The sequence below is a fragment of the Triticum aestivum genome, chromosome 6B (genome assembly GCF_018294505.1).
Source record: "Triticum aestivum cultivar Chinese Spring chromosome 6B, IWGSC CS RefSeq v2.1, whole genome shotgun sequence".
NCBI lineage: Eukaryota > Viridiplantae > Streptophyta > Magnoliopsida > Poales > Poaceae > Triticum > Triticum aestivum.
Genome location: NC_057810.1, coordinates 131,212,924 through 131,227,137, shown reverse-complemented (window position 1 = coordinate 131,227,137; position 14,214 = coordinate 131,212,924). Strand labels below are relative to the sequence as shown.

General features: G+C 46.3%; 2 protein-coding genes across 3 annotated transcripts; one reads left to right on the top strand and one right to left on the bottom strand.

Moving 5' to 3' along the window:
• Positions 1–3,075: 3,075 nt before the first annotated feature.
• Positions 3,076–5,213, top strand: LOC123136135 (signal recognition particle receptor subunit alpha). Its single transcript, XM_044555445.1, has one exon. It carries the CDS (start codon positions 3,158–3,160, stop codon positions 4,982–4,984), a length of 1,827 nt encoding a protein of 608 aa, XP_044411380.1. The 5' UTR covers positions 3,076–3,157; the 3' UTR covers positions 4,985–5,213.
• A 1,864-nt stretch (positions 5,214–7,077) lies between these two features.
• Positions 7,078–9,471, bottom strand: LOC123136133 (protein Rf1, mitochondrial). Of its 2 annotated transcripts, none has more exons than XM_044555444.1 (2): positions 9,133–9,471; positions 7,078–9,054 (listed from the first exon to the last, which is right to left on the bottom strand). In XM_044555444.1, exon 2 carries the CDS (start codon positions 8,928–8,930, stop codon positions 7,413–7,415), a length of 1,518 nt encoding a protein of 505 aa, XP_044411379.1. In that variant the 5' UTR covers positions 8,931–9,054; positions 9,133–9,471; the 3' UTR covers positions 7,078–7,412. The 2 variants fall into 2 exon arrangements, with proteins under 2 accessions (XP_044411379.1, XP_044411378.1); XM_044555443.1 differs by having other exon boundaries at positions 9,144–9,471.
• Between the last annotated feature and the right edge of the window lie 4,743 nt (positions 9,472–14,214).

The following is a 14,214-nucleotide window of genomic DNA, read 5'->3' as shown; positions in this document are numbered from 1 at the left end:
TACTGTCATTTCTTCGCCTTTGTACTGATATGTGTTGTTGAGTATTTCAAGTACTGTAAGTTTTCAAAGGAAATATGTACCTCTCCTCCAACCAGGTTATTGAAGGATTTTAAGTGCAAAATGTACAGTCATTCAGACTTTTAAACCGTGTTGTTTAAATATTGAGATGTTTATTTTCTTTACTTGTCTAAATTTGTCACTTGTCTATGCATGAAACCCATTGCAGCAGGAGCGTGGTTAAGTTAGATTTTCTCTGGCATTGGTGCCTCATGTAGCATCGAGCCAAGTCTCACAGCATGAAAACAAACAAGAAAAATATTATTTCCTGGCTGTATTAGTCTATTTAGCCATATTAATGTCCCCAAAAACAATGTGTAATGTCTCCTTTTGATTTTGAGAGAGGTACTGCACATTGCAATATTAATCTTTGCTAAAGTAGACATGATGTGGAGTGTCAATCTTTGGCACCCTGTTGGTGCCACACATAACGCATGCTCTTAGTGGCATTCCAATTGCGTTGCTCTCCGTGAAACCAATGAAAGTCAATTATTTGTGTTGGCTGCTTAAGCAAATGGTAATCCTGCAGGGGACTATGCGAAAATGCTTATTAATTGTGTAATCTGCGACGGAAACGACCTTGGCCCAACACTATTGGGTGGTCTTTTTTCAAAAGGACAATATATACATTAATATTAAGTTGGTATCATGTACCTCCGGTCTATGCAAACATAATGTCAAGAGTTGGTCAAAATATTGAGGATGCACATAGCTAAATTATTACAAAGAAAAAACATGACCTCCAAAGTCACGATGAAGCTATTAACGACATGCAACAACAAAAACTCAAAACACCCATACTATGAGAAATGCTCTTCAAAAGCGAAGCTTCCACGAAGGGAACAATGCAAGAGCGTCGTCGTCATCAAAACCAACCAGTAAGACATGATCATGAGTTTTCCCTCTGAAGAGCAAGTTTGTGTAATCTCCATGAAATTCCATCACCAATGGAACATCGCACAACCATTGCCATTGGTGGGGATCAAAACTGGAGTTTTCTCCATGGAGCTCAAGAGTGGTACTCAATGAATATGACCAAACCGAGTCATCTTGTTTTGTCATGCCCACATGCTGAGCTAGCACACCATATCTCACAAGCTTGACACAAACACGGACCGAACACCCACACACCTTGTTATGTGCCTTCCGAGACCACTCCAATCCACATGACACGTCAGATTTCTGTAGTTAAAAGAGGACCAAAGTATGAAGGTCTACGTTCCAAGGCAAGCCCAGCCAATGAATAATAGGTTATGGCCATAGTAGCACCCAATCACATGATCCACACACAAACACACACACACACATGCGCGCAACATTGTCCATATGATGTGGCAAATCACAGGGTGTGAGAAAGGGTAGGCACGTTGTGAAGCTATTGGAGAGGAAATCATGGCAAAAAAAGACTATTTTCAGGTTAAAACATACATGTCTATGAATGGGATCGGAGTTATCAGTGCTAGGTGAATGGATGGGGTATTTCTCATAAAGAGCTTAACACAAAAAAAAAATGCAGAGGAGAGCCAACTACATGTCTATGAATTAACTTGGGATTATTGGGAGATGTTTGAGTGATGAACAAGGCATGAATCGACTTGGATCATATATGTATTTGCTATTTAGTTTATAGTTTTTGAACATGGCTTAGTGAGGTTCTCAACTGGGTAGGCTGAAAGTACCAAAATACATCATGGGTATTTTTTAAAACTATTTCCAGGTTAATGTACATGTGATAATAATATAACTATTTTTAATGTTTTAAAAGGATACATATATAATTTTGAACTGGGAGAAGAGATATCATAATATTAGACCTGCATGTTTTTATTCAATTTTCTGTTTCATTTTTTATCAATTCTTGCAAAATATGGGTTTTTAGGGTTTTTGCAGAAGAACAGGTTTAAATGGGTTTCATCAAAAATAAATTTTGATAAATATTTTTGAAGTGGTAATCACATGTCATGGTTAGTAAGATAATTTGATGACTTCTTTATCACATTTCTAACAGTTGTTCTATTAGGGTTGTAATTATTTAGCAAGATCCAAATAAGGAAGTAACAAAAGTCGATAAGAAGCAAATAACAACCATGTTTGTATTAACTTCGGATTTTATATCCATTAATAATAAAGATATAGATGTTGCAAATAACAAAATGTGGCAGAGGGCAATCTTATTTAAACCATTTGTCTTGCATATTCTTTTTAATGCAGAAAATACTTCCAATCTATTTATCAACTGGTATAGTAGTAGAGTGAACCAATCTATGATGGATGGTTAGGAAGGCAGTGGTATCCCTAGCCCACCGGAGTTCAAATCTTAGATTTGACATCGATGCTCGCATTTTTCTGGATTTATTTCAGGGCTTTCGGCAATGTGTGTTCAGTGAGAGGAGACGTTCTCGTGGACAATGAAAGCATCTGTGGTGACTTCGTCAATCTCAAGATAATGTGTCGGTCCAGTCTGTCAGAGATGCTCATAGGAGCAGGATGTGCATGTGCGTATTCATACAGATGAGTGTATGTGCGTATGTATGAGCATCTATGTTTGTACCGTGTTAAAAAAAACTATTATAACAGGACAAATAACACCAGAAGTAACATGAATTATATTCAGATTCGTATACCACCTAGTAACAACTACCATCACTAGTGTGAGCCGAAGAGGCCGGCGTTATATTCCTCGTCGGAGACGGTAAACCTTGTTGTACTAGATAATCAAACTATTGATGTAGAAAACCATGCAAGTCTCAGTAATATGTAGAAGTAGGATTGGTTTAACTTGTCATAATTTAGGATTAATAACCAAATTCAATTTTTTTTTACCTTTTTTGAGGAAACCCGATTTTGTAGTACTGTATTCAAATTCGTGCTCTTTCACCCGATTTTTTTTTTTGTTCTTTACCAAAGTATATTCAGATTCGGATAGACTGAGAGTGTCCGAGTCCGGGTCAGGGTACGTCCGTTTCGGCGCTACATAGCCCAGGCCCAGGCCAGCCGTAACCCCACGCCTTACCCAGTCTTTCGATTCAGTTCGCGCGACCGGTATTCAGTTCGCCGCCGCGGGCAATCCCAGGGTTTCCGCCACCAAATCGCCGGCGAGATGTTGGAGGAGCTGCTCATCTTCACGCGCGGCGGCCTCATCCTGTGGTCGCTGGCCGGCGCCGCCGCCGCGCTGAAGGGCTCCCCGATCGACGCCCTCGTGCGGTCCTTCCTCCTCGAGGGCCGCTTCGCCTCCGCCGGCTTCACCCACGGCCCGCACGCGCTCAGGTGGGCCTACGACAACGCGCTCGGGCTCGTCTTCGTCGCCGTGTACCGGCGGGTGCTCCACCTCCTGTACGTCGACGACCTCCTGGCCGCCGTCAGCGCCGACTTCGCGCGGATCTACGAGCCGCGCCGCGCGTCCTATGACGAGTTCGGCGAGATGTTCCGGCAGCTCCATCTCGAGGCCGAGGCGCGCGCGTCGCGTCCACCTTCCGTCTCCGCGAAGCCTGCTCCAGCAGCTTCATCCCCTGGCGCTCTCCAGCCCCATGGTGGCGGTGGCGGTGGTGGTGGTGGTGAGGGTGAGAAGACGGGTGATGAGTCTGGGAAGGATGACTCCGATGGTGAACCTTCCCGGCAGGAGAAGCACAACTCAGCAGCAGATGGTAGCGTCAATGGTTTGGAAGAGAATTCTCATACCGGCCATGGTGGTGGTGTTGTGAAAAGGGAGGAGGAAGGAGGTCCCAACAACGGGGCTTTTAATTTGGAAAACATAAAAAAGATATTTTTTCCGCACAATGATAAAGGCGGAGACAAGCCGAAGAGACCTGTGCACAAGGATAAGAAACCGAGACCAGGGAGAGACAAGAAACCTGTACCCGAGGATAAGAAACCATCCGAGAAGAAGTTGGATTACTCCAACCCGGCGGATCATAGCGGAGGGGCTGGGAAGCAGACGGCTGTCAACCAGGGGAAGAGCATGATGGACAAGGATGAAGCTGTGAGGAGCACAGCAAAGGATGGGTGGTTCTCATCAATGTTCAGGAGCATTGCAGGTAGCAATGCAGAACTGAAGGAGTCTGATCTGCAACCTGCACTCAAATCTCTGAAAGACCGGCTCATGACCAAGAATGTAGCCGAGGAAATTGCAGAGAAGCTCTGTGAATCAGTTGCGGCTAGCCTCCTAGGCAAGAAGCTTGGGTCGTTCACACGGATATCCTCTTCTGTTCAGGCAACTATGGAAGAGGCTCTGGTCCGCATTTTGACCCCAAGGCGATCTATTGACGTACTGAGAGATGTTCATGCTGCCAAGGACCGTGGCACGCCATATGTCATCGTCTTTGTTGGGGTTAATGGGGTAGGCAAATCCACTAACCTCGCAAAGGTTGCTTATTGGCTTCTTCAGCATGATCTTAGTGTCACGCTGGCAGCATGTGACACCTTTAGATCTGGCGCTGTTGAGCAGCTGCGCACACATGCTCGCAGGCTTCAGATTCCAATATTTGAGAAAGGATACGAAAGGGATCCAGCTGTAGTGGCCAAGGGTGCGATTCAGGAAGCCACTCGGAATAAATCAGACGTTGTTCTTGTCGACACTGCCGGGCGTATGCAAGACAATGAGCCACTCATGAGGGCACTCTCCAAGCTCATCAATCTCAATAACCCGGATCTGGTTTTGTTTGTGGGAGAAGCGCTGGTGGGAAATGATGCTGTTGATCAGCTCACCAAGTTTAGCCAGAAACTGACAGACCTTTCCACTGCTCCCACTGCTAGATCGATAGATGGCATCCTGCTTACCAAGTTTGACACCATTGATGACAAGGTTGGAGCAGCGCTTTCCATGGTGTATGTATCTGGAGCTCCTGTCATGTTCGTTGGCTGTGGTCAGTCTTACACTGACCTCAAGAAGCTCAACGTAAAATCCATTGTCAATACCCTCCTGGAGTGAATACTGCGTGCTGCACTCCCATATTTACTTCATAAATAAGCCTTCTTATCTTTTTAAACCTCCATGACTTTGCCGTTGTCACTAATAATTATGTGTAATTCGTGGTTTGCTACTTATGTAAGGGCTGGAACTAGAAATTTCTGTGTTACTTTTAAGAATTTTTCATGTATATTCATTTGGCTCTTGTTTACTTCCTAGTTAAGATTACAAGAAATTATTGTCTACTCAATCTTTGGAGCAAGAGGATTATGGTACAAATTTCAGTTGAGCTCAAAGTAACAGACGCATGTGGTTCCATTATTTCGTTTTGATACGAAGTGCTAGCAAAATTTATTTTCATCTTTCGTAAACGAGAGGTGTGCAATCAAGCCTACTGAAACTTGTTGAGTGCCAATTCCATTGATGAAACAGATGATACTCTGAACAATTTTGGTACTTCGTCGCCTTAGCTTCAGCCTCTGAAGCTGGCAATCTGTATCCAGTTCGCTTTATTTGCCAACCTCTTGTACGCATAATAAATTGTCTCGTGCTGAGCACGCCTCATGCAATACTGTACAATAGAGGCGAGGCCAGATAACAGTGCCAGTCTTCCCTCACCTGAATCCCCTCATCGTCAGTCTGTTAGCTTACATTGTGATGTTATCAGATGTTTCTCAAAGTTTACTTACGCTCCTGTATCACTGAATATCCAAGTTGCAAATTTTATCGGATCGTGTTGGAACTCGGCTCCGTTCTTCAGATTGATTCGTATCATACTCATAGATTGCAAGTGTGTGCCAAAGTAATAGTTCCAAAAACAAAGTGTGCCGAAGGGAGTAAGGGACTAATCTAAATATATAGCATAGGATGAAAATCAAGATAGAAAGAAGAAACTATCACTAGACATGAAATTGTAATCAAATGAGCTCCAGAAATAAGAGAAATGAATGCAGATATAATGGTAATCAAATGAGAATTTCAGAATGTTTTGAAGAGACAGCAAGCTTGCAACCATAAACTTCTGGAGCAGAGCAGTCTAAAAAGCACCCTCCATTAATTACTTCGAATTATAAGCACATGAAAAAGAAGGGATTCAGTCTCAACAGACACCTTTTTCATAGTTGAATTGGCACACCTCCAGAATGGCATATTGTCTTTCAGAGAGCTGCTTTAGTGATGGAATATTCCTTCGTGAACACCTTATCAATGAACTGAACATCCTCGAATAATAAGCCATCTCACACCGGATAAATTGTTCAGATGCACGCATTTGGTAGCCTCATCGAGACTTCTACAATATTATCCAGACATCAACATTTTCTGATTTTAGTATAGTTGAGTAACATATTTTCGTGCATCACATGTTGCTCAATTCTATGGTAATCACAGAGATATTTTTAGTATATACCAAATACATGTTTTTATCTGTGAATATCAGCAAGTATCACAGAGCGAATAGGTGTTTTAATCCCTGACTATCAGTGAGTATCACAGAGCGAGAACTTCAAGCCTTTGTAGCAAAACAGTATTGTAAGGGCAAGAACTGTACCAAATGAGAGTTGTCCTTTGGTGAGATCTGTTTCCGAACCTGTGGTGTATAGACAGCACCGTCACCGGGCAACTAAGTAAAACTCAATTGGCAATCAATGTCAACAAAAAACACATTAGCTTTTCATTTTGTCAAGCTAATCTGGATCTGACAGAAAAAAATACATTGGGTTAAAACGTACACGCCAAAAACACCATTATATTTTCAGTTCCATCACATCAGCTATCTAATCAGGCAACACTCTAGTAATTTGTAATTACTTAGTTTACTTTGATGCCGACATGCAACGTTTACCAAAAACTAAACTGAAGTACCAATCTGATTTACATTTACTCCCTCCGTCTCAAAATAAGTGTTTTTGATTTAGTACAACTTTGTACCAAAGTTGTACTAATTCACTTATATTGGGACAGAGGGAGTAGCTTCTTAGCAAAACAGTTTAACTATCAAGTCAATGTGCCAGTAAAAATAAAACATGAAACAGTAAAAAGGTTTTGCTGCAACAATAATTGAAATAATGCAGCAATGTTCTCCATCCAATATGATGCCAGAAACATAAGTTGTGAGATAAAGGTTAACACTCTCGCCCAACATCAGTTCTTCCATTTTTACAGCAGCCACTGAGAAGTGCTGCATACTTAAACTAGGCCTCACACCAACCGATACCAGCGCATTAGGTATTCTGAGAGCTTCCATCTTGGCAACTAAGCAATATCCACCGGTAACTGAAGTAAATGTAATAGCATCAGGCCTCTCACCAGTGCGGATAACCAAGTCAAAGATAATTTATCCTTCCATTACCATTACCCTTCTGCAGCCTATGACCAACATTCTTGTTCTTCATTTCAGTAATCAATTCTTTGGCTTTTAAGGAATCACCATGACGAAAATAGCCCTGGATCATGCACCTGTAAACAGTTGCGTCATGAGGTACCCTGGATCAATTCCTTGGCTTTTCCGCGGTCTAGGATGGATACCCTTGGTCTTCATTTCAGTAATCAATTCCCTTGCTTTCAAGAAATCACCATGATTTAAGTAACCCTGAATCATGCACCTGTAAACAGTTGCGTTATGTGGTACTCCCATACCGATCATCTCATTGAAATTTTCCATAGCATCATCCATCATGCCCACTCTGCAATACCCGGCTATCACAGCTAAATATGTGACTTCATCAGGGTTCACTCCCTGCTTCAACATGTCTTTGAAGAAAAGAATAGCCACATCCATCATCCCACACTTAGCATATGCATTAATCAGTATGTTGAAACAATGGAGATCGGGTACAATACCATCTCTTGCCATCAGCTCACAGAGATCAGTCATTTCAACAAGGGATCCTTCTTTAGCGTACCCACGAAACATAATAGCATATGAGACTATATTAGGTTTATGGCCCTTCTCAACCATGGAATAAAAAAATTCTGCAGCTTCTTTGATTCTTCCATGCTTGCAAAGGTAGTCCATGACTGTGTTGCAAGTAAAAACAGTTGGTTTGACGCCTTGACTTCTCATTTTGTCCAACAACCTAACGACCTCTTCAAACTGGCCCGAAATGGAATATCCATGGATCAGTTTATTATATGTCACAATATCCGGTTGAACCCCACTATCAACCATTTGTCTTAGGACCAATTTTGCCTTGTCCATTGCTCTTGCTTTGCACATTGCATCAATAATGGAATTATATGTCCACACATCAGGCACGACCCCCCGCTGTTTCATTTCATGGAATAGATTGCATGCTTTGCTTACTTCACCCTCCTTAAAGAAGCCATCGATTACCATGTTGTATGATACCACGTTGGGTGAGTGGCCAGCTCCTTTTTTGACCATCATCTGGAGCAGATTAAGTGCAAGCTGGCTCCTCCCCTCATTGCAGAAGCCCTTGAGGATTGTTGAGTAGGAGATGACATCAGGCATGTCTCCGGGCATCCTGTGAAGCAGCACTCCCACAGCCTCGTCCATCCGCTTCATGTCACAGAGGCACTTGAATAGGCTGGTGAAGGTAACGACGTTCGCCATGAGGCCTGTCTTGAGGAGGCGGCCAAAGAAGGCGGGCCCTAGCTCTGGGCGGCGCGAGCGGCAGCAGCAGTCAATTAGTATGCTGTAGGTGAAAATGTTGGGCGTTATCACCTGGTGGCCTTCTCGAGCCATGCGGTTAAAGAGAGCAATGGCTAGAGCAGGGCCGTCGGTGCAGGCAGCGGAGGGCAGCGCACGCGCGAGGGAAGCAAATAAGCCGTTGAGTGCGCACGCTGATACCGGAACCGTTTGGCGCAGCAATTTGTCGAACAGTTGGTGTGCGCGCTCCGGCTGGAGCGTCCCAGAGTCCAGATGATCCTTGAGTTTGTTTAGCAGCTGCTGGTTGGCGCGTGCGGAGACGGTGCTGGAGGACGAGCCGGGTCGCACGCATGGCATTGCCGCAGATTGCGAATGTCGGTGCCGACAAGGGTGGATAACGGACGGAGGTCAGACACTCAGCCCAACTTGGAACTAGACTGAACTTCCTTTCCAGGCTTAGGAGCAGATCAAATCTGTAAATCTGTAATCAAATTCAGATGGGATGGCAAATCATTTTGCTTTCTACTCAACAATCGAACATTCAGCACAGAAATCTAACCTTGGACTCACCGAATCATGCAGTTTCCACTCCCCTAATCGCAGGCCATGGGGGTTCTCTTGTCACAACAATGCTGGAGACCGGGGGGAGGGTGGGTGGAATGCAGTCGCGGCACAGCGGAGGGTCCGTCCTACCGGCGCCCTTCGCGGTGGTGGCCGGCGACCTGGTCGGTGGATGGCGCGGAGCGAAGCTGGCGCTCGAAGGAAGATGAGAGGCACATCCACGAGGAATAGAGATGGGGCGACGGAGGAAGTGGGCAGCGACGGCGTGTTTGCAGGCGGCCACAATGGGGGGAGTGGTCAGTGGTTGAAGCAACAAAGAAATCACACGAGAAAACCAACCATTGTCAGTTATGTCCTGCGGTCCTGCCCCAGCGTGACTGAATGTCTTATCTTTCTGTTCACGGGAAAAGATGAGATTTCTCTTTTTTTCAAAAAGAATTTAGATATATTATAAAAGTTCACCGAAAGTATAAAGCATCGTTAATATAATTAAAATTACGTCAAGGTTCCTAGACCACCAGACGATCACACCGTTGACAAAACGAGCCGCCGTAATTCTTTAACATTTTGATTGACACCTGCAATATATCAGCGTTCAGTCGAAGACTGCATCGACAAGTGCATCATTAATTCATTATCACATACGAGCTGGGCAATCTTCTGGCCTCAAGCTGCATCGTCAATTCCGACTAACGCGACAGCTACCTGGAAAAGACATAGAATACAACAATAGATACACCTCAAAGACAGGCAAATCACTAAGAGCATCTCCAACAATAATGTGCAATAACGGCCTTTCGGGTCTTAGGGCCAGAAAAACACTTTCAAAAGCCGCCCTATAGCCATACCGTGCAAATTTTTAGGTAAAAACCAAAAGTGATGCGTCGGGAGCCCAACCGCCAATCGTTGAACATTCATCGCTGCCTCACCCGCCCCACTGGGTCAGCCAATTTTGGTCGTCGGCCGCCACCGCGACTACCACTCCCTTGGTTGCCCCCAAGCCCTGCCACCCCACCGCTCAATGTTGCCACTCGAGGGGGGGGGGGGGGGGGGCACCGCCACAACCCACACAATCGCCACCGAGCTCGGGCCGCCATCGCCCTGTCCCGCCCAATTTCGACTGTCCAATCCCACCGTGTTCCACACCGTCAGATTTTCCCCTGCCGCGTGCCCCAAGCTCCTGTCGCCGTCCTCGAGCACCTCATCGTCATTCCTAAGCTCCCGCTGTTGCCCCGAGCACCATGCCACCGCCCCCGAGGACCTCATCGCCATTCCCAAACTCCCGTTGCCATCCCCGAGTACCGTGCAACCATCCCTTCCGAGCTCCTCGCCATCGGATCGCCATATTTCATGTGGTTCTCAAGTTATAGGGCATCGGTTATATGGTTGCTAAAATGCGAAAAAAAAAATTGCTAACCCAAAACTTTTCTCTCTCCACACCTAAAGTTGGTTTTGGATCACCAAATTATAGAGATGTTGTTGGTGATGCTCTGATACGGCTCTCCTCCTCAGCATTGTCAACAAACTCATGGATAACCATATGTTCGTAGTTAAGGACGACCTAGACAATGGGGTAACCTGTGACAATAGTAAGTATTGATGAATGCACATCAAACATGTCTAAAGTAGGGTTCTTCTCTACCGATTGCACATTAAGGAAGATCAAGCACACATGGAGCAATCTGATAACACACATTGCCTTCTCCAACACAGTCTTGTCCTTCCTCTTCACTCTTCACTTGATTGCATCCAAAGTTGCATAAACATAAGAATTTTGAACAAGCAATCAGCCTGATGCTTAGTGATAATTCATATAATTTATTAAACTATTTCTAGTAATTTAGAGCCCTCAATCTTGGCAGTAATGCAAAACCAAATAACTCTGTAACAGAACCGAGATCCGGTGAGTTACAATGAATAATTGGCCAAAAGTAGTGGCATGTGTTAGCCATATATTTTTTTGAAATGGAACTACAAGATTTGCCTAATCCATTAATTAAGAAGAGAAAAGAGTTCAAGTTCGTGTTACAACACCCCAACCAAAATAAGGCTATTACTCACCCAACATGATTGTTCCTGATTTTTCTGCCCCTGCGGCTACCCAAAGTATCAGTTCGTTCTTATTGTTGGGGAGAAGAGCCATTGGCAGGGCGCTCTTGCGTTGGGAAGCCCGGGCATTTCTTCCATTCCAAATTGTTCATGGGGCTAAAGCATTGAGAGGGAAGCCATCACTTTTCTGTTGGGGATGGTTGTGTCACATAAGGCAACCCGCCACTCTTTACCGAAAAAGGCTTTCGCCCCGCTTTATATATAAAGAAAACCGCCCGAGCCAAATATCCAACAAGGTTCACACACACACACACACACACACACACACACACACACCCAAAGTCACACACACAAATAAGGTAGCAGGAGGGTTAGTGCTAAGGGCACAGCTCAACAAGCCCTAGAAACAAAAGGACACACACAAAGACCGCCACATGAGAAGCATGCCTAATCAGGCTCCAGCGGAGGTGGCGGAAGCGGGGGCGCCATGCGGAAGGCCATTGATCGAAGGTCGGCGAGGAGGGTGTTGATGACGATCCAGTCCTGGGGGCGGCTAAGCGGCCGCCAGAGCTGCAAATAGCCCCACATTATGAAGATCGCGTCAGTCGCACGTCGCAGAGGCACTTTCTGAATGACAAGCTTGTTGCGAATGTTCCAAAGCGTCCACACGAGGATTCCAATGCACAACCATCTAATATGGCGGTAGCGAGGAGAGGAGGCGTGGATCTCAGCAAGTAAGTCGGGGAAGTTGGTATTACACCATCGTCCGCCGACCGTTTCACGGAAGCACGGCCACGGGAACTGGGCAGTGGAGCATGAGAAGAAGATGTGGTTCGAGTCCTCAATCATGACGCACAAGGGACACATCCCGTCCCCTGGGCCATTACGCTTGCGGACTTTAACCCCAGAGGGGAGGCGTCCCCGGATCCACTGCCAAAGGAATATCCTGATCTTTAGGGGGAGGCGAATGTCCCAGATCAGGCTAAAGGGCTCAGGGACCAGCGAAGGGGCGATGGCCGCGTACATAGATTTCGTGGAGAAGCGGCCGGAAGGCTCCAGGTGCCACGACATGGAGTCAGGGGCGCCCTCTACATCCATCAGCAGGAGAGTGATGTCCTGGAGAAGGGCGTCCCACGCGTCAACCTCATGGGGGCCAAAGGGGCGCCGGAAGGCAAGACACCCTAAGTCAATAAGGGCCGTCTCGACGGAGATCTGGGGGTCAGCCGCAATGGCAAATAGGCCCGGGAAGCGGGCGGCCAGGGGGGAGTCCCCTAGCCAGCGGTCGAACCAAAATAGGGTCGAGGACCCGGAACCCACTGAGATGGATGTGCCAATACGAAGCACGGGGAGGAGCTGAATCACTGCCTACCAGAACTGGGATCCACCAGAGCGCTGGCAGAAAGCTAGAGGCTGGCCGCGAAGGTATTTATTCTGGATGATGGTGAGCCAGAGGCCGCGCTCCCCGTTGGCGATACGCCATAGCCAACGGGTCAGGAGGGCAATGTTCATGCGTTGAGAAGACAAGATCCCCAGATCCCCCTGGTCCTTGGGTTTGCAAATGTCAGGCCAGCTCACCATATGGTACTTTTGCTTGTCCCCCTCGCCATCCCAGAAAAACCTGGACTGATACTTAACAACCTCCCGGTGGAGCGTCTCATGTAGGCTATAGAAGCTCATGAGGAACCAGAGGAGGCTGGCAAGCGAGGAGTTGATGAGGATTACCCTCGCCACCTTCGAGAGCCACCGACCCTTCCAGGGCTCGACCCGGTGTTGCATTCGGGTCATGGAAGGGCGGAGGCCCGCCACGATGAGTCGCGAGTCACTAATGGGGATCCCCAAATAAGTTGTGGGGAAAGAACCCAGACGGCAAATAAGCCGGTCAGCAATGCCCTGGGCCTCGTCCGGGGGGTATCCCAGAATCATCACTTCGCTTTTATCGAAGTTGATGGTAAGCCTGGACATCTGTTGGAAGCACATGAGGAAAAACTTCAGGTTGGCAATATCGGTCACGGAGCCCTCGACCATTATTATGGTGTTGTCGGCAAATTGGAGGAGGGAGACCCATCCCCCTCCTACTAGGTGTGGGACCACACCATGAATATGGCCGGCCGATTTGGCCTTGTCAAGAAGGGCGTCTACCACCATGTTAAACAGGAGCGGAGAGAATGGGTCGCCTTGGCAAACCCCACAAAGCGTGGGCAAGAAGGGGCCAATCTCACCGTTAATGTTAATGGCGGTCCGACCGCAGGAGACAAGCTGCATAACTCTGGTCACCCAGCGGTCATCAAAGCCCTTGCAGAGTAATACTTCCCGAAGGAAGGGCCAGTGAATAGTGTTGTAGGCTTTATGAAAGTCGAGCTTCAGGAAGACCACCCGTTGGTGCTTGGAGCGGACCTCATGAAGGACCTCGCGGAAAACCAACACCCCATCCAGAATAAATCGACCCTAAATGAAGGCCGACTGATTGGGGTGAGTGATCGAGTCAGCTAACAGGGTCACCGTATTGGCGTACCCTTTGGCCAGGAACCGGAATATCACATTGATCACAGTGATAGGCCGGAACTGGCGAATGTCCGCCGCGCCCGGTACTTTGGGGATAAGAGTGATGACCCAATAGTTCAGGCGCCCGAGATCCATGGTGCCCAAGAAGAATTCATCGAAGAGAGCCATGACCCACCACTCTTTAACAGAGCGCATCAAGTGCCAAGTAGAGGTCCCCGCAAAAAAAGTGCCAAGTAGAGGTGTTAATAATACTTAGAAGTTGAAGTCAATCTTTGATCATGCCCCATAGTCTAATGAGAACCAACACTTGAAACGAAGGTATATTTGAACTCTCCACAAAGAGCAAAACTTTTGTCAAAAGGCCTATGCCTTCATTGAATATGGTGACTTGACAGGGATGGACTCATCTATTGGGGAAAACAAGACTCAATCAAAACAGTTCGTGACCATGAACAGGAGTTCTTGCGTCACAAACACATCACCATTTTACAACCCTGCTGTCAATCAAAACAGTTCTTTGTATTCTTTT

Bases quoted from the DNA above. Each gene is read 5' to 3' on its own strand.
- LOC123136135 (XM_044555445.1), top strand. From the start codon at position 3,158: ATGTTGGAGGAGCTGCTCATCTTCACGCGCGGCGGCCTCATCCTGTGG.
- LOC123136133 (XM_044555444.1), bottom strand. From the start codon at position 8,930: ATGCCATGCGTGCGACCCGGCTCGTCCTCCAGCACCGTCTCCGCACGC.